Source organism: Ipomoea triloba, chromosome 13 (genome assembly GCF_003576645.1).
Source record: "Ipomoea triloba cultivar NCNSP0323 chromosome 13, ASM357664v1".
Taxonomy (NCBI): Eukaryota; Viridiplantae; Streptophyta; class Magnoliopsida; order Solanales; family Convolvulaceae; genus Ipomoea; species Ipomoea triloba.
The window spans coordinates 3,578,667-3,602,825 of NC_044928.1; the positions used below are offsets into that span (position 1 = coordinate 3,578,667).

At 36.0% G+C, this 24,159-nt stretch overlaps 3 protein-coding genes across 7 annotated transcripts; 2 read left to right on the top strand and 1 right to left on the bottom strand.

Annotated features, from left to right (window-relative positions):
• Nucleotides 1-2,490: 2,490 nt before the first annotated feature.
• Nucleotides 2,491-6,016, top strand: LOC116001028 (putative late blight resistance protein homolog R1B-16). Of its 5 annotated transcripts, XM_031240933.1 has the most exons (4): nucleotides 2,491-2,934; nucleotides 3,007-3,786; nucleotides 3,877-5,256; nucleotides 5,357-5,668. In XM_031240933.1, the coding sequence occupies exons 2-4, from the start codon at nucleotides 3,733-3,735 to the stop codon at nucleotides 5,429-5,431; spliced, it is 1,509 nt and encodes a 502-aa protein (XP_031096793.1). In that variant the 5' UTR covers nucleotides 2,491-2,934; nucleotides 3,007-3,732; the 3' UTR covers nucleotides 5,432-5,668. The 5 variants fall into 5 exon arrangements, with proteins under 5 accessions (XP_031096793.1, XP_031096792.1, XP_031096791.1 ...); XM_031240932.1 differs by lacking the exon at nucleotides 5,357-5,668 and adding an exon at nucleotides 5,696-6,016 and having other exon boundaries at nucleotides 3,007-5,256; XM_031240931.1 differs by lacking the exon at nucleotides 5,357-5,668 and adding an exon at nucleotides 5,744-6,016 and having other exon boundaries at nucleotides 3,007-5,256.
• A 1,483-nt stretch (nucleotides 6,017-7,499) lies between these two features.
• LOC116001968 (putative disease resistance RPP13-like protein 3) lies at nucleotides 7,500-15,860 on the top strand. The gene is made up of 6 exons (XM_031241952.1): nucleotides 7,500-10,773; nucleotides 10,884-11,044; nucleotides 11,354-11,491; nucleotides 11,925-12,114; nucleotides 12,575-12,647; nucleotides 13,042-15,860. The coding sequence occupies exons 1-2, from the start codon at nucleotides 7,595-7,597 to the stop codon at nucleotides 10,888-10,890; spliced, it is 3,186 nt and encodes a 1,061-aa protein (XP_031097812.1). The 5' UTR covers nucleotides 7,500-7,594; the 3' UTR covers nucleotides 10,891-11,044; nucleotides 11,354-11,491; nucleotides 11,925-12,114; nucleotides 12,575-12,647; nucleotides 13,042-15,860.
• LOC116001057 (putative late blight resistance protein homolog R1A-10) lies at nucleotides 12,914-15,460 on the bottom strand. Its single transcript, XM_031240962.1, has 3 exons — nucleotides 14,485-15,460; nucleotides 13,838-14,394; nucleotides 12,914-13,648 (listed from the first exon to the last, which is right to left on the bottom strand). The coding sequence occupies exons 1-3, from the start codon at nucleotides 15,458-15,460 to the stop codon at nucleotides 12,914-12,916; spliced, it is 2,268 nt and encodes a 755-aa protein (XP_031096822.1).
• Nucleotides 15,861-24,159: the final 8,299 nt, after the last annotated feature.

The window sequence follows — 24,159 nt, forward strand, 5'->3', positions numbered from 1 at the left end:
ATCTTTTCATCAGAACTGCAGTATCTGTTCAACACAACTGCAGTACAAACAGGGGCAGAGCCAGGATTATAGGTTAAGGGGGGCCAATTAAATGCATTAATATTCATTTAATATTTATCAGAATACATCATTACAGTATAAATTTACTGAAAGTTTAAAACATTTCTCTTACATATCACAAAAATCATCAATAATTAAATATATCACAAAAATAGTACAAGAATATTCAGAAAATACTTGAAATAAATACGAACTGACCTTCAAAATATTTGATAAAAATATCACCCAACTAACTCAAGAATTTAGGCAAACTCACTGGGCACTGCAGGAGTAAGGTAAAAATGAGCTCTGGCAAAAAATGAAGTCCAACTAACTCAAGAACTTAGGCAAATTCATTAGCCACTACAGGAGCAAGGTAAAAATAAGCTCTGGCCAAAAATGAAGAATGAAGCATAAAGCCTTGCTGAAGTGTTGAACGAAAGAAAGAAGAAAAGTAATTTTTCTCTCTTTTTTGGCTGCTGCCTTCCAAAACAAAAATGGGATCAGTAGAATTGAGAGTTGAAGTGGAGAGACGTAGAGTAAGTGGGTGTTGTTTCCGAAAAAGAGTGAGTATTTTTTTTTTGGGAAGAGTAAATGGTCTTGAGAAATGAGAAAGAGTGACAAGTTGCAAAAGGGAACCTAATCTGTTGACAGCCTGTCTCCCAATACATTTAATCTCTTATTATAGCATTGAAATGTAAGTCAATCAAAACAACATGAACACCAAACCATAGAAAAAATCACTAATGAAGTATAGACTGACATTATCCCTGAAATTCTACCACTTTCTAAATAACATGGCACATTACATGACTTTCTTCTTCTTTTTTAAACTTTTTTTTTTTTTCCTACGTGTTTGGCAAACTTGCTATTTTAACAAGTTTGCCAAACACTAATGGCAGCCTTTGTACTATTTCGGCAGCTTTTGCTGCCTTTGGCAGCAAAAGCTGCCATAAATTTTTTTTTTACTTTTTGATTTCTTTTTTATTATTTTATTGTTATATATGTAATATAAAATGAAAGTGGGTCTCATTTTAGAAAGTGAGATAAATTTGCAGGGATGTAGAATAAATAGCAGAGAATTTGTAAATTTGATGATGTGAAAGTGAGACCCATTTTAGAAATTGATAGAAACTTGCTGGGTTAAAGTTAGCCTAATAAGTAAGGCGAGTGTATATACAGTAGGAGGCAATTCAGTAAGGATTGGGTCATAGACATACCGTAGACGTAATCGTACTGAATTCACAGATATCGACCTTTAGCGATAGAAAAATGACTACGGACATTGGAGAAAATTAGGATCTGGAAATGGGGTTGTCTGACAACTGGAAATGGGGAAAGGTTGTCCACAGATTAGGAGCTTCTAGATCTTCAACCTTTATATATATATATATATATTTTAATTATTTTTAATATTATTATTATTTTGAGGATCATTATTATTAGATAATGTAAATATGTAATAATAATACTGACTCAGTGGTTCAATAGGTTGAGAAAGTAGTTATGAACAGATACTGTACTAGAGTTAGTAATATTCAAAAAAAAATGTAATAATAATAATAATAATAATAATCTAAATCCATTTAATTATTTCACTCTTATTTTACATATTTTTATAGTACAAGAAAATTATAATGATAGGTCATAAAATACTTACTTTTTTTAAGTATTTTGTTTATATGCTTTGTTATAATTTTTTTGGGCGAATATATATATCATAGTATATACATTATTTGTACTAATTATTGTACCTGCAGGGACAAAAGTCTTAATACCAAGATTGGCATTGATGCCTTCAGATCCAAGACTTACTTTTAAATTTCAAAGGAAACAATTTCCGGTCATGTTGTCATACGCAATGACAATCAACAAGAGTCAATGACAGACATTATCACATGTTGGATTGTTGCTTAAAAAACCGGTTTTCAACCATGGGCAGTTATATGTTGCAGTTTCTCGGGTTAGTAATCCAGACGGTCTGAAAGTTGTAATTAATGATGATCGTAGAGGGGTTCTTAACACTACTCAAAATGTTGTTTACAAAGAAATTTTTAATAATTTATAATTTTATTCATATTCAATGTAGTCAAATTTTCTTAATTCAATTCATACTTTCTCACAATTCAATTATTTAATAAAAACAAAAAATAATAATCGTGCATCGCACGGATGCAAATACTAGTTTAATATAATAAATGCTACATAAAAGGAACCTAACTCCACAAAACACATAATAATACTCCCTACAATGGGAGGAAAGAGATAAATATTTTCAAACAGGATGAGGGGCCCGGGGGGCAGAAAAAATATATTTTACTGAGTGTAATACTAACAAAATTCTGGAGGGGGGGGCACGGCCCCTGTAGCTATAATGTACCTCCGCCCTGCAATGTATTGTGGACCATGGTCCACAAGTATAATTTGCGTTTGGAGTCGTGATAAGGAAAATATAACATTGTACTCCGTCTGAAGCAAATAGAGAGAGAGAGAGAAATGGCTTGTGTTCCTCTAACTTCTCTGATGAATACAATCCAGTTTGAGTTCTTACAACCCAGACCACCCGTGATTCTTGATGAAGATACAGCACATATGGTTACTTCTCTCTACCACAATCTTTGTTTCTTGCTTGCCTTTCTCGAGGAATTAGTGAAGAAAGCAGGGATAGATGAAGCTGCAATCAAAGATTTGGAAGCCAAAATCAGAGACTTGGCCTTTTTAGCAGAAGATGAAATTGAATCAAATCTGGCAAACATATATATGGAGGCGGCAGATAAAGAGATGACACTCTTTCAGAACTTACAACAAGTAGGTGAAGATGCAGAGATGATGCTCTTTCAGAACCTACGACAAGTATCTGAAAAAACTCAAAACTTCATCCAAAATTTGCCAAAGGTATCACGACAGTCTTTGCTTATTACTGTATTAGCATCCAATATTTCATAATTTACAACTCTTCCTCTACAGGTACATACCCTTCCGTTAGATATTGTTGGTTCAGACCACAAGAGCGGATCTTCACAGCGGTTCTCAAAGATTGAGGACAGAATGGTTGGGCGTACAAGTGAATTGCATACAATAATGGATCAGCTCATTGGTCACCCATGGAAAGTCATTTCGATTCTTGGGGTGGGCGGGATAGGTAAAACTACTTTAGCCAAAAGAGTTTACGAAGATCCATTAGTGATATCCCACTTTCACCTTAGTGCATGGACTACTGTCTCTCAAGAAGTTAACTTGAGACAAATTCTCTGCAACCTTCTTTGGTCCATTGAGAGAGGAATGAATACTGATGGAAGCACAGATGATCTAGCACACAAACTACGACAACGTTTGATGGGTAAGAGGTATCTGATTGTGGTGGATGACGTATGGGAAACCGGTGTTTGGGATCATCTCACCAGATGTTTTCCTAAAAGTCATGGAAGTTCAGTATTGGTTGACCTCTCGGCTAAAAGAGATTGCAGACTACTCTACATCAGGTGCCAGGAATATTCATAACTTGCATTTTCTTGATTCTAATGAAAGTTGGGATCTATTTTGCAGTCACATTTTCATGAAACACCCCTTGCACTCTAAATTGGAAGGAATATTGTTGACAAGTGTGGGGGGCTTCCCCTGACAATTGTTGTAGCTGCTGGACTTTTATCCCGACTCAGCAAAGTTGAAGAATGGGAAAATATTGAGGAAGAAATGAGCTATCTTGCTAGTACAGACATTGGTGAACAATGTTCAAGAATTCTTATTGTAAGTTACAACAATTTACCTCAGCATTTGAAAGCTTGCTTTTTATATTTAGGAGTTTTCTCAGGCCATAGTGAAATTCCTGTTAAAAAGCTTGTTAGGTTATGGATTGCCGAGGGGTTTGTGAAGAAGTCAGTGAAGGATAAGGAATTGGAAGAAGTGGGTGTTGGGTATTTACAAGACCTTATTAGTAGAAGCCTAGTCCAAATTGATAAGCTTAAATGTGATGGCCAAATCAAGACATGTAGGATGCATCATCTCCTGCGTGTACTTTGTGTGAGACAAGCAAGAAACGAAGAACTTTTGTATGTTGAAGACGATGGTTTTGATATGTGCAACAGCAGCTCCAAAGAAGCCTGCAGTGGTGCTTGTCGTTGGCTAAGTTTCAGATCATCAAAGCCTAAGAATTTTGATTTGTGCAACAGAAGCGTCAATAAAGCCCGTTCTGTTTTGTGTTTGCATAATGATGAGATGCCAATGGTGAATGATCCAAAGCTTGTAAGATTCAGCTTGTTAAGAGTTTTGGATTTGACTTCTCCTTTATACAACAAGGGAGTGTATTTGTCTTTCCAAAATCTTTCCAATCTAGTTCTTCTTGAATACCTAGCTTTTATGTCCAATCGGTCTTTGGGCTCCGAGGGTCTTGACAGTGTACTGTCTAAGAATCAAAAACTGCATACGCTTGTTGTTTGGCATAGCGCAGCTGGCTGGAGACCGAATTATTCCCTTTTGCCTTCCACAATTTGGGGGTTACCACAACTAAGGCATCTCGAGTTTAGAAATTGCTTTAGAGTAGAGCCTCCAAGCATAGTGAAAGAGAAGTTGCAAAGTTTGTATTGGCTGAGCATATTTCATTGCACAGAGGAAGTTATTTCTAAGATTCCCAACATAAAAACACTGGGGATCTTTTGTGAAGGGAGATTGATTCCTAACAATGGTGCTACCAGCTTGAGCTTGGAAAATCTATGTCATTTGAATCAACTTGAGGCTTTAACTATTGAAGCTGAGTATGCCATTCCTAAGTGTATATCTCTTCCGGGTATAAATGCATTCCCCTGTAACCTTAGGAAGCTGAAATTAAGCAAGACTTATTTGCCATGGAAGGATAATATAGCAACAATTGCCTTGTTGCCTAGACTAGAGGTGCTGAAACTAAAAATGGATGCTTTTTATGGACCTGAGTGGGAACCAACTGAAGGGGGATTCCAAAGATTAAAGTTTTTGTTGCTTGAAAATACAGATCTAAAGATTTGGAATGCTTTTGGCGATGAGTTTCCTATCCTTGAGCACTTGGTCTTGAAGCATTGTGAGAACTTGGAAGGGATCCCAACTGTTTTCTCCAATGTAACCACTCTCAAATCAATTGATTTAGAAAGGTGTAGACAAGCCCTTTCGAGTTGTGCCAAGAATATCCAACAAGAGCAGCTCGATTATGGGAATAATGAACTAATACTTCTTGACCGTAATCCTCAGGTCTGCACTTTCTTCTACAACTTTTAATTATAATATCATCATGTTATGATTAAGCATTAATCAGTTAGATCAATCCTACATAGTTTTTTTTTTCTTTTAGTTTTCTCTATTGATTAAAAGCAGATCACTCAAGCAACTTGCATCTTATGGAGATCTCTGGCATCTAAATGAGTGATCGTATATTGTTCACCAGTTGCGGCTTGTAAAAATGCCCCTGTTGCTCGTAGTTGGCTAAGTTTTAGATCATCAAAGCCACAATTCCATTAGCCTGTGGTGCTTCTTGTTGGCTAAATTGTAGGTCATCAATACACACAATTTTGTATTGATAAGCAATAATTTAGATTAGTGGTACACTTCATTTAAACTCATTTTGCATATATCTTAATGTGATTGAGATGAAAATCGCTCCTAATTGAAAATTGTTTTGATTGTAAATAAGGAAAATTGGAAAAATACGAAAATGAGCAAGGAATAAAGCATTTTGTAGGTGAAAAGGAGAAAAGGAAGCACAAAACAAAGACATAATTAAGGGCACAGAGCAAGTGAAGGGGTTGAATCAGAGCAAAGGAAAAGTTTGTGGGCGCTCACAGTAGTAGTCACAGCCCGCAGGGTATTAGGGGCTGTGACACATACTTTCGTAATTATTAAACTTCTAGACAGTAAAGCCTTGAACCTATTGGAAATCATTTCTTTTAGCTCGTAGCTATCTCCGGAGAAATGAATCACCAAAACCTATTATCCTTATCAAGTATTTGATACTTATTCTGATTCCGATTCCCATGTGCGAATCAAAACGGAGAAATGAATCACCAAAACCTATTATCCTTATCAAGTATTTGATACTTATTCTGATTCCGATTCCCATGTGCGAATCAAAACGCACCCTTACTTCCTACTATTACTAAAATACCACTTCAACTACTAATAGTCTAATACAATAAAACAATGACCCACTATAACAAATAATTTATTGCGAAAATGGTCCATTGATTTTTTTTAAATTTAAATTTGAGTGTTTTTATTAAGTCTTTTTTAGGAGCACTTGCATTTTTCTTTTTCCTTCAAATAATTTAAGGGGATAATTTGGCTTATTTTTTTCAAAAAAAAAAGAAAGAAAAAGAAAAAAAGAAAAAGAGACAAGTAACACCAATGTAGCAATGCAAGTGGACGAACAAGAAGTCAAAAAACATGTACCAATGGGCCATGTGAAAGGAAGACACAAAGTGGTTGCACTAAAATTATTGAATAATTTTAATAATTTTTTAAAAAAAGTATTATGTAAAAAAAATTTGATCAAAATTGGCGTTTTTCTTTAATGATGCATGTGACATTGTGATTTATTGATCGTGTATATTATTTATATAGTCCTTGGACCATAAGACCATTTGAATAATTAATTCACTAGACAATCTCAATTATTAAGAGTTCTTAAAAACAAATGTGTAAAGATGACCATTACCTTTGTACTCAATGGAAAACTTGATTTTCTATCCCAATGGGGAAGGGAATAGGGATAATAATGGGAATTACTACCTCCGTCCCAAAATGGTTGTCTGATTCGTTTAACGAGGTTTGACTGAAGTTATTTTAAATCTAATTTTTAATAATATTAAGTTTAGTATTAATATGTAAAATTTATATATTTGGAATCTACATTAAAAGCACTATAAAACACAAAAAATTAAATTTAAAAATAATAAAACATTACTAAAGAAAATAAGTAATGAAGAAAGAGTTAATTTGACAAATGAATAGTAAATAAGACAGGTAAAATGAGACAGAGAGAGTATCTTTTAAAAAATAAAAAGCGAAAGGAAGTTCATTTTGGCTATTTGGTTTCATATCCTAAATAAAACCAATGGGTGATGAGTATGCAGACATTAACTATTTAACAAAATTCTTTCCTAGTATGCACAGCGTTAAATCTCAAATCGAGCAGGGAATGAACTCGGTCAACTCGCGGTCAACAATATTAAAATGTTGATTTACTTTGTAATATTTTAGATGGGTAATATATTAGGCTATAAAATCCCTGAGAGTTGTAGTCTGACAATTCTATAAAATAACAAGTTGTCAATATATTATAAACTCTTATATCAAATTAAAATTCATTTTGGATGATTCTTTATGGGGTGCTTGATTGATTAGTTGCTTCCAACTCAGATGCAATAATTCATGAAGGACTAAAATTGCATTTTCCAAAAAAAAAAAAAAAAAAACTTGTCTTTATCCTATATCTGCTCTGCAAAAATTCCTCTCTCATTTCTTCTCATCTCCACAATTTCAACTTTCTCCCCTCTCTACAAACTCCATCTTAATTACCTCTTCGATCTGCAACATGGCGGCTTTTGGTGCTGTAACCATTTTAATGGACACACTCCGTCAACACTTCCTCCAACCCACATCCCTTTTCCCTCTTCGCAACAAAACAAAAGTCACTTCTCTTTACAGGAATCTTTCTTCTTTGCGAACCTCTCTTGAAAAAGATTTGGGTTTTAGGGTGGGCGAGTACGATGAAGCAATGAAAGGGTTAGAGGCAGAACTGAGAGATGTGTCGGTTGAACTAAGGTTCCAAATAGAACAGGAATTGAGATTGTTTTACCTGGGGAAATCCATGAAGCTTAGGCTTCACTCTGCTCAAAAGCTTCTTCCCATTTTGAATGGAGCAACTAAAGGCGGCATAGAAACTATGGATTTCAATTGTGTGATGGAGATCCTAGGGAAGCACTTCACGCTGCCGGTATCAGGCATGCCGCCTCATATAAACAAAAGGGTCAAATCTTTTTGCAGGCAGCATCGACATTTTCTCTATGGAAAACAAGAGAGGCAGTATCAACCCTTTCTCTTTGGAAAACAAGAGAGTGAGGATGATGAGCAAGATAGTGATGATGATGATGATGATGAACAAGAGAGCAAGAATGAACAACAGATTGATGATGATGATGATGACGACGACGAGGAATGCCGGTCCGTGTTGAGCTTGTTAATATGGTACTTCATATGGTCCGTATGGCGCGTGTCGTCTCAAATAAAGGAAAAGGTGAAATCTTGTTTCAGACGGGTAAGGAAAAGAGAGAGAAGGAGGTATATGTTGTTGTATGAAGCAGAAAGTGTAATCAGACAAGAATTGAGAGCCTCTTATCTCAATAAATTCATGAAACAACGGATTCAGGCTACACAAAGGATTCGTCAACTCTTCATCCAAGGAATTAGGCTCACATCTTACATCAAGAAAGAGATGTTGAAGGTTAAGAATGCGTACCACCAATCCAACAACTCACAAAATAACAACAACAATCCTGCTTCTCTTAGAGGGCTGGAACTCGATAACATTACGGTTGGTGATTCAAAGTCTACAATCAAAATGGTGGGCTGCGATGATGTGTTCAAAACCATAATGGACAACCTGAGCCAGCAATCCTCAAAACAAGAAATTGTGTCAATTGTGGGAATGGGTGGTATCGGTAAAACCACCTTAGCTAGAAAGATTTATGAAGATGCTTCATTCATTTCTTACTTTGATTGTCGAGCTTGGGTTACTATCTCACAGGACTATAATCCAACACAAGTGTTCCAATGCCTGCTTCAGTCTCTTGCCCCTGCAGGGGCCAGTCACAAAAATGGAGCTAGCAACTACGAATTGGCTGAGCAAGTATACAGGCTTCTAAAACATCGAAGGTATTTGATCGTAGTAGATGATATTTGGAGCACAAATGTCTGGGATGATTTAATGAGATGTTTTCAGGATGACAATAATGGAAGTCGAATATTGTTGACCACTCGGCAAAAAAATGTGGCCGAGTATGCTGATTCAGGTAATAATTTTTGCCATACCTTACGTTTTTTGGATTCAAATGAAAGTTGGGATCTTTTTCAGAGCAAGGTGTGTAATAGATCAATAACTCTACTGTCCCCTGAATTTGAAAAAATTGGTAGAGAGATAGTAGACAAGTGCAAAGGATTACCTCTTGCAATTATTGTGGCTGCTGGACTCCTCTCAAACTCCAACCAAACCTTTATTCATGAATGGGAGCATATTGCAAAATGTGTCCCTGCTTTGAGTTTAGATCATTCTAATCAGCAGGGTGAGAACATCATTGATTTGAGTTACACCTTCTTGCCTCATCATCTTAAACTTTGTTTTTTGTCATTTGGGTGTTTTCCAGAAGACCATAAGATTGATAAAAGTAGGATTGTTGATTTTTGGGTTTCAGAGGGATTTTTAAAGGTTTTAAGGTGTGAGAGCTTGGAAGATGTGGCAAGGAAAAATTTACAAGATCTTGTGGATAGAAATCTTGTTCTAATTTTTCCAGAGAGATTTAATATAGAATTCTATCAAATGCATGATGTCTTGCGTGAATTGGCTTTGAGAGAAGCCCAAAAAGAAAATCTTTTATGTTCCAAGAAGGGTTATGATATAAGTTTGAGGTGGAAGAGAAATCAATCAATAAACTCTTCCCATATATCTCAACCATGGAGTATCCAATCAAGAATTTGCAGTTACAACAGTATAACTCCTACTACCAACACTTCTTCACTGATTCATTATTTGTACAGGACTTCAAGGCGGGTGGGGGTGCATGCACATTTTAAGTTTTTAAGGGCATTGGAAGTAAGCAGTCCGGTGATAAATGTCCATAATATTTTTCTGGAGATTGTGGGTCTAGTGCATATGAGATTGTTAAATATTCGTTGTCTGTTGAATATCCATTGTCTGCCTTTGTTCATGTTGCGGAGTCTACAGAAACTAGAAGTTTATGGCTATTCATCATGTGAACCCCTTGATATTTGGGGATTACCTCAACTGAAGAATATCAGAATTTCTGCCGGCATTACAGGCATTACACTAGTTCCTCCAAGATCGGTTCATCATAATTTGGAGAGCATTAGAAGTTTGGATTATAGGAGTTGTACAAAGGAGTTGTTCCTGAGGATCCCAAATCTAAGGATATTGGAAGTTACTACTAATCATAAAATTAAATGCAAAGCTCCGAATTGGTTTGAAAGTCTTGTCTATTTATATAAAGTGGAAGCACTAGTGATTGATGCCGAACTTGGGGAGTTCAGTACTATTTATTCTATGGGGATGCTAAGCCTAGAGAAGTTTTGGCCAAATCTTAAGGAGTTAAAATTGTCTAATACAAATTTAAAGTGGAAGGATATAGATGTTGTTGGTAAGTTGTCTAAGCTTGAGGACCTCAGATTGCTTACTTGTGCTGTTAAGGATCAAATATGGAAACCCAAAGATGGAGGATTTCGAGGATTAAAGTTCTTGATGATACATTGGAGTCCTCTACAATATTGGGAAGCCACTAGTGATCATTTTCCAGTCCTTGAAAAGCTAGACCTTGGACACACAAAATTGAAAGAAATTCCTAGTGATTTTGCAGGAATAACTACTCTCAAATCAATCACGTTAAGTTATTGTTTAGAGTACTCACTTATATCATCTGCTGAGCGTATTCAAAAAGAGCAACAAGATTCTGGAAACGACACATTTGTTGTTGATATTACCCGGTAAAATTTTAAGCTACCTTAATTTATTTTTTTTTAAAATATATATCCAAAGTTATATCAATTTCAATGATTAATTTCTAAATCCTAAATGATGATGTTTTGTTTTTCAGATGGTAGCTAGGTTGCCCAGAGGTTGGCAATTAGTGAAGAAAATGCCAAAAATTCATATTAGCTACTGCTTTACATTATGCTTCCATGAAGTCAATTCTAAAGGGATCTACCTCTCATTACCACACACAACAGCCTCTGCCATAATTGAATTGAATTGAAGGTGTTTTTGTATTATTATTATTATTATGATGATGATGATGATGATGATATAGTGTGAAATGTTTTTGGATGCAATGTAAAGGAGTGGCAATTATATATATATATATATATATATGTATGTATGTATGTATATATATGTATGTATGTATATATATATATGTATATGTATGTATGTATGTTAATTATTTAGATGAGAGGAAAATATATAAAAGTTGTTTCCCTTGTTTTTGAAGACTCATGTCCATGCATGAAAATATGTTATTAAAAGCATCTGATCTGATGCCAATGATGTATCTTTTGCTTGAAACAGCTAGCTGAGGTTGTCTGTTCATAAGTTCCATGAAGATGAGATGACATCAGATAGATGCAGCCAACACACCACACATCTATTATACAGCAGCACTGTAATCTGAAGCCTTCAACAGAGCAGAAGCTCGGTCCCCTGCTGGTACAATCTCCTATCAACATCTTCTATCTATCTATGTCTACTTCAATATATAAGTTTGTCTGGGCAAAACCAAAGTCACAAATCTTAAGATCACAATTCGAATTGAGCAACAGGCAAGTTTAATTTGTTGGCTTCCAGTCTCTATGAATAACATTCGCCGAATGTATGTATGTATTTTACATACCAGCACACCAACACAGTAAAAAACGTAACACATCAGAGTCCTAACTACCTTGGCCAATCTGCCTCACCCAAATAAAAGAACCAAGTGAAAGGTGGCAATGTTACCTGAAAATATATGCTCATAATAACTGCAAATTCTTGTCATTAATTTCTATGTGCTTATATGTTTTGACCTGCTTGTATTGCGGTTTTTTGGAATGATTTGAAAGCAAACAAACACTTATTTGTTCTTTTTTTGCTTTGTATGTAGGAGGTTTTGAGCTGATAAGTTGCGGAATGGAGTAAATTGAGAGTATTTTGTACGTGCATTGAAGAATTTGGGTCGACACTAATGCTGGCATGAGGGTAAATCAAGATTCAATGATGGAAGCATCAAGGATTTCTAGTGGTTTTGCAAATATAGTTACTCTCAAATCAATCAAGTTTTTGGTATAAGAGAGGTATGAACTTGTTTTTGTTGTCTAACTTAATTGGATTCTTATTATTTGTATTTATTATCTTGATTAAAAATTCATCTATCCCTAAGAAGAGATAGTGACAAAGTCAAAAGTTGGAAAGAATTATGACCATGGTGAGGAATCAGGTACTAGAGTAGGAGCCAATTTGGTTAATGATGGTACCTTGCAGCATTTGGGGTTTTAGTGCAATTAGTTGCATAATGTGCTTCCAACAATGTCTATTGATACAGATTACTTTACTTTGAATTGGAATTAGATTCTAATATCTTTCACCACACCAGCGTGAGAAACATTTATGATGATGGATGATATTAAAGACGTTTTAGCTATGCAATGACTTGATGTATTCCATTATACAGGTCTTTATAATGTAATTAGTTCGTGTATTCATTAATTTGAAAATGTTAATTGTTTATTAATGTATTACTTAACGATTTTTCAGGTATCTTCACAGATTGTGCAATCAATTTGGGGTTGACTCGGTCACATTTTTGTGTCCACCACAAATAGCAAAGGTCAATCTTATTTTGAATTTTAATGTTGTGACTACATATATTGGAAATACTATGGGAACACATACACATACAAAAATCAACTCTAGCTAGCTACATATAGTATTCAAACGTACGTTCATCATAGTTGAATTGAAACAAATAGATAGGATGGTGTTGAAGTCATGGGCTGGTAGCTTCAGTGTCTTCTTATGCCGCTGAAATTTAGTTAGAGAAAAAGAAACAATCAGAAAAAGTGAATAATTTATGGAAAAGATGAAGAAAGCAAATTAAAGCAGCTCTGATCTATATTGGTAAAAATGCTGAGAACAAAAGAGAGAGACCATAGTATTGTAGGCACGAACAATAAGCTGTTCATTTCCAATGTCCTGCTGATCCTCTTGAATTTGCTTGGCAGAAGTCACAAGAGAAGGACAGCAATGGTTGAGCTCAATTAAACGCAATGTGCTCATATCTACAAAGCTACTAGGAATCTCTTTCAATGATGGGCAGTCACGTATTACGATACGCTCAAGAACAGGGTAGTGATCAGCGCTGGCTTTCCAGTACTTGAAATCTTGGCAGGACTCAACCAGCAAGAACTTCAACCGACAAAACCCCCCCTCGCTTGGTTCCCACGTTTTGGTGCGGGCGGCTCTATGCTTCAGTTTGAGCACTTCAAGGCTAGGAATGCAGCCAATAACGGTGCTTATGTGTTCCCAGTGAATACGAGTCCAAACCAATGTAAGCTCCTTGAGGTTCCCCGGGAAGGATTGTGGATTCCTGAGGCATATGTATCGGGGACGAGGAGACTCTGCTGCTGCAATCTTTAGTGTCTCAAGCTGATTTAGATGGTGAAGATTATCCAAGATGTTGTTGAGACCAACCTCAACCTCCTGATCATCATCATTAGTTTGGGGTTGACAGGAAATCCCCAACTTTCTTACATTGGGAATCCTGGAAAAGACTTCCTCCGTGCAATGGCGCAAACGCAACCAATAAAGTGTTTGAAGCTTCTCCCTAACCTAATTTGGAGGATCAAATGTAAGTAAATAGGTGCAGCACTGAACATGACTTAGCTCTTGTGACAACACCCAAAGTTCATCAGATAATGAAGACAAATGGCAGCAAGAACAACAAAGCTCATGAGTATTTTTATGTCTGAATTGTGTGCGTGAAATGATGAGTGTCTGCAAATTCCTGTTACGAGATACTATGTACAAGGCATAATTCTCAAGCTGACGAGATGAATAGTGCTCCTGCAGGCATATGTTAATATATCTCAAAAGAGAAATAGGATATGCCCATGACCCTATGGAGATTGGAGGATGCAATTCCATAACCCTTAACAATGCACTCCAATGATACATTGGATCAATCACGTCTGATGATGCATAACTTGTATGCAAATACAAAATGGATCGAGGCACATACATATTCTCCAGCTCACGGAGACCTTCACGTAGGATCCTCTTTGGCCAGAAATTTAACCAACGACACCCTTCTTCTTGCAGTTCCTTTCCAACATTATTATTCAGCAGCTTCTCTTTTATTGCCTCCCTCACACAGAAGTCATGAACGATGTTGTGCATCCTACACGTCTTGATTTCGCCATTGAAGCCCCGGTTCTGAATTAGGATTAAGCTCCTATCAACAAGATCTTGTAAATACCCATGAGCCATGTCTTCCAGGTTCTCACTGTTTATTAACTCCACGAACCCCTCTGCAATCCATAACCTTATAAGTCTTTTGACTATAATTGCTTCGTCTTCTGGGACAGTGCTCAAATATAGAAAGCAAGCTTTCAAATGCAGTGGTAAGTAGTTGTAACTCAGGGTGAGTATTCTTGAACACTACTCACTAAGATCTGTAGTTACAACTAGTGAATTTGTTTGGTTTTCAAAAACTTGCCATTCCTCAACAGTTCGGTTCAGTTTGGACAGAACTCCTGCAACTACAACAATTGCTAGTGGTAACCCGTTGCATTTATCAACAACGTGCCTCCCGATTGTTTCAAGTTCTTGGGGCAAACCTTGCTTTACAGGGAAGTTTTTGCAGAATAAATTCCAACTTTCTTGTGAATTTAGAGAACCCAAGGTATGAAGATTGTTACCTGAATCATCATCAGCAGCAGAATCAGCAACCTCTTTGTGTCGAGTGGTCAACAATATTCGACTCCCACAGTTGTCAGGAAAACACAAATGGATGTCTTCCCAAGCACTGATGCTCCATATGTCATCCAGAACAATTAGATACCTCCTGCCCATCAAGCATTTCCTTAGTCTTTCTGTCAGTTCACCATCTTTCAGTTTATCAATGTTAGCTTGTTCATTGTCTGCTTTTTCACCATCATCGTTTCCCTTTGGCGTACGGTAGATATCAATGGATTGAAGGAGGTCAAGTAACATCTTTCTCACATCATGCGTTTGGGAAACAACAGTCCATCCAAGAATGTCAAAATATGACAAAACCAATGGATCTTCGTACACCCTTCTGGCTAAAGTCGTCTTGCCAATACCTCCCATCCCGAGAATGGAAATTACTTTTCGTCCTCGAGACAAGCCCCCGGTGTGGATGAGCTGGTCCATTATCTCCCCCAATTCCTTGCCACGCCCTTCCATAATGTCTGAAGCTAAGACAGCTTGCTTTGATGAAGCAGCTTGTGCAGTAGTTGGGAAATCTTGGACAGGGCTGTAGAATAGCTTCCTAACATCGCGCATCAGATCTTCTGTGTCCCTTATTGCTTGTTGCAAGGTGGTGCGGAGTCTGCTTCTATGTTTTTGTCTAAAAGCCTCATCACTTCCCTCTATGGAATCGTATATAATTCCAAGTCTCATGTCGATTTTGTATTCTATTTTAAAGGCTAATCTTTGATTTTAGTTTCCAGATTATTGTTGGCAGCAGCAACTTTATCCTCCTGCAAGAATGATTTCAAAAAAACAAGACTTTGGTACAGATATTTCACCTGGTCTTCATCCTCAATGATGGCGCTTGACCCGGATTCAGCAAGTCCAGCTCCATTGTTCGCATAAGAGAAGATAAAGCAACACAAGCCATCTCTCTGATCTCTATTCTCTGATCTCTCTCCCACTCAAATTCTCTTTTTATGTATGGAGCAAATGAGCAATATGCATACTACTCCGTATATGAATATTGCTACTTATATAAAACAAATGTATTCTTGCCTCTGCTTTGGGTTAAACCCATCTTATAATAATTATTTATGAGTCATTTCCATTCTTGGTCCTACTGTTATTGGGGCATTACCAATTTTAGTCCACTTCATTAATTTTTGCCACAATGCGGCCAGTCTTAATTAGTCCTTGCCACTTTTAGTCCACCGTTAAAATTTTCGTCAAATGGCCATCCAAAACAGGGATATTTTTGGTCTTTTCATGCTTTGGTCATCTCCTTGACCCTTTGCAGTGGTTTGTTCGGTTCGTTAACAAACGAACACGAACACTAGTTTGGTTGTTTTTGTTTTTTTTTTTTTCTTAAAAAAACAATAATTGCATTCCACTTGATTTCTTCTTCCTAGGATTACGATAATACTTCAAATAGGAAAATTAATGTGCGATTGCATACATTAGAGCTCAACAGTAAAACCACTACAGTTTCAAAAACGATTAAGGAAAGAGAAATGAGAGAAAGAGTCAAGAGACGAACCTGGTAACAAATCATTTGAACTTTGAAGCCACCGGAGTTCTCGGACAGTCGCACCAGCAGGAGTAGCAGCTGAATTTTAATATTTTTTTAAAGCTTACTCTGGAAGGAGTTTTTTCCCAAAATGGTCCCTCGACTATTGCTCATTCTCAATTTTGCATTTCGACTTTCAATTGCACCTAATGTGGTCCCTCGACTTTCAAAAACTCACCCAATTTGGTCCTCCGTAACATATTCCGTCAAATCAATCTTAAAATGGAGGGCATTTTCGTCCATTTACCTATTGTTAGCCTAATAAACATTGAGAAATAGTTGAGGGACCATTTTGAGAATAGTCAAGGGACCATTTTGGGAAAAACTATTTTATTTATTTCATTTTTGTTTATTTTCATTTTTTAGACTCTATAAAATTAGAATTTCTATACATTTTTTTCTTACAAATATAAATAGTTAAAATCGTGCAATCTATCATAAATTTTTTTTAACTTTTTTACAGACTTTTTCCCTCTATCTAAATATACAAACTATTCCTATGCAGATTTACAATAAGTTTCGTAAATTTCATAAATACTCATTTTTTAAGCACCAATTAAAATAATTCTTAGTCACATCTGTAGTACTAAATATATTACTTTGAATTTTTTTATAAATAAGATATAATATTATTAAACTCAAATAATTAAAAATAATGTGCCCACAGCACAAAAGATTTTATGATTCACTTAAAAATTAACTATAAATTTTATTGTTGAATACAAATTGACAATTATTAAACATTATTTATAATAATTATTGTGTCCCGTGTATCATACTAAAATTATTAGGTAGGATTTTTATAATTAAGGTATAATTTAATTAAATCAAAATTATTAAAAATAATGTGTCCACATTACAAAATAAATGCCTTAATAATTAATAATCAATAAAAAAATAAGAAGAGGAAAACATATAAAAGATATCATACAATATCTTAAATAATGTAAATTAATATAAAATTTAATAATTATTTCAAAATCAAATACGAAAAATATTGCAGGAAACATTGACGAGATTTTTCTTTTCGGCTCACCTGAGAAGTTTACTAGAAAAATTTACCTTTCGGTCCAATATTTTCCCTACATTTTACACTCTTTGGGTGTCTATGCTTGAAAAAACTATATTATTTTCAATGGTAAAAGTAATATTTAATGTGATACATAATGATTGATTGTCTATGAACATAAAAAAATAAAAAAAAAATAAAAAAGAAGTATATGAGTATTTATGAAATTTACGGAACTTATTGTAAAACTTCATAGGAATAGTTTGTATATTTAGAGGGGAAAAGTCTGTAAAGAAAGTCAAAAATTTTGAGGTTGAATTGCGCGATTTTAACTATTTATATTTGTAAGAAAAAATGTATAGAAATTCTAATTTTATAGAGTCTAAAAATGAAAATAAACAAAAATGAAATAAATAAAATAGTTTTTCCCAAAATGGTCCCTTGACTATTCTCAAAATGGTCCATCAACTATTTCTCAATGTTTATTAGGCTAATAATAGGTAAATGGACGAAAATGCCCTCCATTTTAACACTGATTTGACGAAATATGTAACGGAGGACCAAATTGGGTGAGTTTTTGAAAGTCGAGGGACCATATTAGGTGCAATTGAAAGTCGAAATGCAAAATTGAAAATGAGCAATAGTCAAAGGACCAAGAAAAAACTGCTCTGGAAGCTATTGGATGGGAGTGCTGCGCGTACAACTGAAGTTTTTTTTTTAAAGCTACTTTGGAACTCTGGAAGCTTTTGGATGGGACAGAGGGGGGCCAAAAGAAATATTATAATATTAATAACAAAAATTTTTGCTTTTCTATGGGGCAGAGGGGGGCCAAAAGAAAAGCACTGTAATATTAGTAAAAAAAAAAAATTGGGAGGGGGGGGGGGGGGGCCAAGGCCCCTGGAAGCACAAGGTGGCTCCGCCCCTGTATGTATGTGATTCTTACCTACAATGTTGTGTTGCTAATTAATCAATTTTTTGCTTGTGATGACTCTTGATTCTTCAGTTAGATTAATTTTATTGGTGTAGTTCATATTTTTGTGACGTAAAACCAAGTTCTTGATTCATTTCAATGGATAAATCTAAGAAATTACCGACCAATATATATGTGTGTGTTTGTTTCTTGAAGAAACAAATACCTAAAGTGACATAAAAATTTTAAAAAATAGAATACAGATGTGTTTCTCTAAAAAATTGATGCCTAAAGTAACTGAAAAAAAGTATATTGTTTCTTTCTAGATTTTCCTTCATATACTCTTTCAAGTAAAACATCATTGATTTCACTAGGTGAAAGATTAAAATATACAAAGGGGATCAACACCCAAAATCCATACGAGTGAAATAAGCTATTTTCAAGGTATTTGAAGTCTTCAAATATCTCCCTCAACGTAACAAAGGATTAAGAGAACGAAGGTGTTGTTCATGTCTAGGATGTAGTGTCGGTAGGGTATAATGGCCATGTTGATCCATCGATCACTATGTAAAATTAGAGGAGTAGTTAATATAATCCCACACCACATGCCACTTTCCGCTACATCCATGTATGACATCCCACACGCAAACACACTATGTGCACGGGAATTGCACGTTACGTCTTTTGCCCCATGGAAGTGTGCATCCGTGATTGCCAGTGAGCAGGGTATTACAACCTATCGCCGCTTATTTTTCGGGCCGGGTCTCATATGTAAGAATAGAATTTGCACACTTTGACAAATCTCTAGTGGATTAAGTATTCCCTGTGGACGAACTCCTGCATGCCATTATAGAGGAAAGGAGCTATGAGTTCATCGCTTGTATATAAAGAAGAGTAGTTAGGAAAGATGAAAAGGTTGTGTAAGACAAGTACTCAACACCAAATGCAATAGGATATTCAATCAATTTATCAATCATATCTCTGTTGTCATTTCTATGACAGATTTTGCAACAAACCGAAGAACAAGACTCCAAATCTGGCGCAATAATGATCTCACTACTACAGATAGAGCGGGAACGCAGCGTGGGGTTAGGATTTGTGCCAGCTGAACATCTACGGATGTAGATGTCATTTCAAGCACTATGTTGTAATATGTATATTTATGTTATTAATGGATAGAATGGATTATTAGTTAAGATATATTATTGATGGATAATTTATATTATTGTTGGATTGAATTGGACTATCAATTATGTATGTTGAAAGGAAATGTAGGGAGAACCAAATACTTGAATTGTTTTAAATATATAAATAGGTGTACGTTTCTTAAAGAAATAGATGCCTAAAATGAATGAAATATCATTGATTTCACTGGATGCATGAAAGATTAAAATATACAACGCTCACCAAAACCCAAAAATCATATAAATGAAAAGTGCAAGGTATTTGAAGTTATCAAATATCTCCATCTACAAAGGATTTAGAGATTGAAGGTGTTGTTTATGTATAGGATCTAACGCTGACAGGGTAAAATGACCATGTTGATCCACCACTATGTACAATTAGAGGAGTAGTTAATGCCCCACTACATGCCACTTTTCCCTACATCCTTGTTTGAAATCCCGAACACAAACACACACGACGTGCACGCAAATTGCACGTTACATTATTTGCTACATCGAAGTATACAACATGTTTGCCAGCATGCCGAGTATTGCACGCACGCACCCTACTACCGCTCTATTGCAGGTTCCATACAATATAAATTGCTCACTTTTAGAGATCTCCAATGGTTTAAGCATTCCCTATGGACGAACTCATGTGTGCCTTTGAAGAGGCAAGAGGCTATGAGTTCATCGCCTTATTATAAGAGAAGACTAGAAGAGTTCAAATAATTAAAAATGATAAGTACATACTCAAGTATAAGAAATGCAATATGATATTCAATCAATTTATCAATCATTTCTCTATTGTTGTTTTCAAGGCAGAATTTGTAAAAAACCGATGAACCAGACTCCAAATTTGGCTCAACAATGATCTCATCACTACTATAGATAGAGCGGGAACGTAGCTTGGTTTGGGATTTGCGTCGGCTTAATTTTTCTGGATGGAGATGCCATTTCAAAAATTGTGTAGTAATATGGATATTTATTTTATTGATGAATAGAATAGATTACTAGTTAAGATATATTATTAATCGATTATTTATATTATTGTTGTGTTGAATTGGATTATGTATGTTCAAAGGAAAAGTAAGGAAAATTAAATATTTGAATTTTTTTAAAACTATATAAATAAGCGTCAGTTTCTTGTAGAAACGGATGCCCTATAGTGAATGAAATATCGTTGACTTCATTGAATGAAAGATTAATATATACAATGGTCACCAAAACCCTAAAACAATACAAATGAAATAAGTTATGTGTAAGGTATTTGAAGCCTTCAAGTATCTCCCTCCATCTACAAAGGATTTAGATATTAAATGTGTTGTTCATATCTAGGATCAAATGTTGGCAGGGTATAATGGCCATGCTGATCCCCTAATATGTACAATTAGAGGGGTAGTTGATTCCTCACCACATGCCACTTTCCCCCACATCCTTGTATGACTTCCCGAACACACACACACGTACACACACGACGTGCACAAGAATTGTACGTTAAGTGATTTGCCCTATTGAAGTGTGTTACCGTGTTTGCCAACATATGGGCTATTGCACACACCCTACCGCCGCTCTACTACGTGTCACATACGTAGGAATAGAAATTGCTCACTTTTACATATCTCTAGTGGTCTAAGCATTCCATGTGGAGAACTCTTGTGTGCCTTTGCAGAGGCAAGGGGCTATGAGTTCATCACCGGCAGGTAAGAGAAGAGTTAGGATAAATGAAAACAAAGTGTAAGACATGTACTCAAGCATTGCAAATGCAATATGATATTCAATCAATTTATCAATCACTTCTCTACTGTCGATTCCAAGGAATATTCTACAACAAACCGATGAACCAATCTCCAAATATGGTTCAAAAATAATCTCACTATTGCAAATAGACCAATAATGTAGCATGAGGTTGAGATTTGCGTCAGTTGAATGTGATACAGATGCCATTTCAAAGACTGTGTTGTAATATGTGTATTTATGTTATTAATGGATAGAATGGATTATTAGTTAAGATATATTATTGATGGATAAGTTATATTATTGTTGGATTGAATTGAATTATGTATGTGGAAAGGAAATGTAGGGCGAACCAAATGCTTAATTTTTTTAATATATAAATACATGTCTGTTTCTTGGAGAAACAGACTCCTAAAGTGAATGAAATATCATTGATTTCACTATCATTGAAATGTCATTGATTTCACTATATCAAATATTAAAATATACAATGGTTACCAAAACCCAAAAACCATACAAATGAAATAAGTTGTGTCACAACTTGTGTGCAAGGTACTTGAAGCCTTCAAATATCTACAGATAAAAAGGATTTAGAGATAAAAGGTGTTGTTCATATCTAGAATCTAGTGTTGGCAAGGTATAATGGCCATACTGGTCCACCAGTATGTACAATTAGAGGAGTAGTTAATGCCACACTAAATGCCACTTTCCTCTACATCATTGTATGACGTCCCGAACACACACACACATGACATGCACTGGAATTGCACATTGTAGGTAAGGAGCTATGGGTTTAGCGCTTGTAGGTAAGAAAAGAGTTGTGATACATGAAAAGGATGTGTAAGACACGTACTAAAGAGCAAATGCAATATGATATTCAATCAATTTATCAATAAATTCTCTACTTCATTTACAAGGCAGATTCTGCAACAAACTGATGAAATAGACTCCATGTCTAGCTCTAAAATGATCTCACTAATAAGTGGGAATGTAACGTGGGGTTGGGATTTGCGCCAATTGGATTCCTACTATGGAGATGCCATTTCAAAAATTGTGTTGTAATTGTTGGTCCCAAGGGGATGGGGTACAAGTCTAGAGGGGGGGGGGTGAATAGACTTGTATAAGATTTTGCAAATATTTTCGACCTCTCATGTGTATAGGACTTAGGATGTTTAGGTCCAATACCTCACAAGATGAAGACAAAGTTTTATGCGCAGCGGAATTGTTATCCCCTTTTTAATCAGCACGAGTTTGAGTTAGTTCGAGAGGTATGATTATATGCAGTGCAGTTCGAGAGATAGTTAGCGAGAGATAAAGCAGAAAGTAAATGCGAGAGAGATTTTTAAGTGGTTCGGCCAACCCGCCTATGTCCACTCTTCTTCTAGAAACTCCCTAGAAGGATTGCACTAAAACTTCCCTTTTTAGTACAATATCGAGCGCTTGAGCTTTGATCACGAAGCCTGCCTCAAGCCTCAAGTTTTTCGCCCCGCTTCTTGTTACTCCACCTCTCGAGCACTTGAGCTTTGATCACCAAGCCCGCCTCAAGCCTCAGGATCTTCACAAGACAGCTCCCAGGTTACTCCGCCTCTCCTCAGGTTTTTCTCCCCGCTTCTAGTTACTCCACCTCTCGAGCACTTGAGCTTTGATCACCGGCCCGCCTCAAGCCTCAGGATCTTCACTAGACAGCTGCCAGGTTACTCAGCCTCTTCTTGCTTAATCCAAAGCAAGGTTGTTCCTGGTTGTCACAAGTTGAGTGTAACAATCTCCAATCTGACCGAAAGCTATCGTTGAATAGACTTCCTTGTAGAGCAGCCTCGGTCACCTTCTAGATGTATAATCGGTTAAGCTTTGTAACTCTCTCAAACACTAAGATGTGTTTTTCTCGCTGTTTTGAATATCAAGGATGATATTCCAGATTGAGCTCTTGCACTTTGAACGTTTGAATCAGATACCTCTTAAGACTATTGAATTTTCGATTTTTTTTTTGTCATGTGTCCTCACGTCCTTATATATGAGAGTTGAGGAATAATTCCGTTGGAGGGAAAATTATTCCGTTTGAAATCTGTCTCCCATGCTGATTATGGGACTTGCATGTTTTCATGGAGTGGTGGTCTTGTAACTTGAACCCTTTGTCTTGTAGTGAATGTTCCATAATCCACTTTCTTGGGTCCATGCTCCACTTACTGCTTTTGGTAAAAGTTACTCTTTTTATATTCCCATTGATCCTTGTTTTAGGGAATAAGACCGACCTTGAATTGGTGCATCTTCTATCCGTTTGTTGTGGAATTCTGACGTGGCATCCACTTTTGGTAGTTTCCATAATATTCTTTCGGCACCTCCTCAATGTTATCTCCATGATATTCTTCTTCTCCAAACTTAGATTACTTTATCCATGCTTCCTGACTGTCATTCAGTCCTTTGGAGAAGTACCGGTTCATCGAGATCAAAATTGATGTCTCGACCATTTGATGTCTCGATCCTACGTCTCGGACTGGATTGATGTCTCGAGAGATTCTATCTCTCGAACTCTGTTTATGTCTCTAGACTTAGTTGATGTCTCGAAGATTTGATGTCTCGATCCTACGTCTCGAACTGGATTGATGTCTCGAGAGATTCTATCTCTCGAACTGTGCTTATGTCTCGAGACTTAGTTGATGTCTCGAAGACCCTTATTCCTCCAGCGATGTCTCGTGCCTTCTTCTGATCTATCTATAGGCTTACAACACGAAACTTCTACGATGTTCATACAAGTTGACCTTAAGCTTAAATATTTTCCGAGTTGAGCTCAAGTTACCCGGTTGTATTTTTGCTTTTAGTTGACTTGTCGAACTTACAAGTATTTCCTATCTATCGAGACTTAGGGGATTGTGAATTACATTTGGTATCATCAAAACCTATTACTTTATGTTCCTAACAATTTTCCCCTTTTTGATGATGCCAACACTATACTTACTTATATGGCTGATTTGCAAGAAAAAGAACTTGATTTTATTTTCAGCGCATATGGTAAGTTTGACAAAG

Bases quoted from the DNA above. Each gene is read 5' to 3' on its own strand.
- LOC116001028 (XM_031240930.1), top strand. From the start codon at position 3,733: ATGAGCTATCTTGCTAGTACAGACATTGGTGAACAATGTTCAAGAATT. The intron at 5,257-5,356 runs GTCTGCACTTTC...TTTTTCTTTTAG, and splicing joins TTCTTGACCGTAATCCTCAG to TTTTCTCTATTGATTAAAAG.
- LOC116001968 (XM_031241952.1), top strand. From the start codon at position 7,595: ATGGCGGCTTTTGGTGCTGTAACCATTTTAATGGACACACTCCGTCAA.
- LOC116001057 (XM_031240962.1), bottom strand. From the start codon at position 15,460: ATGAGACTTGGAATTATATACGATTCCATAGAGGGAAGTGATGAGGCT. The intron at 14,395-14,484 runs GTGAGTAGTGTT...GCACTGTCCCAG, and splicing joins AGTTGTAACTACAGATCTTA to AAGACGAAGCAATTATAGTC. The intron at 13,649-13,837 runs GTATCTCGTAAC...CCTCCAAATTAG, and splicing joins AGAATTATGCCTTGTACATA to GTTAGGGAGAAGCTTCAAAC.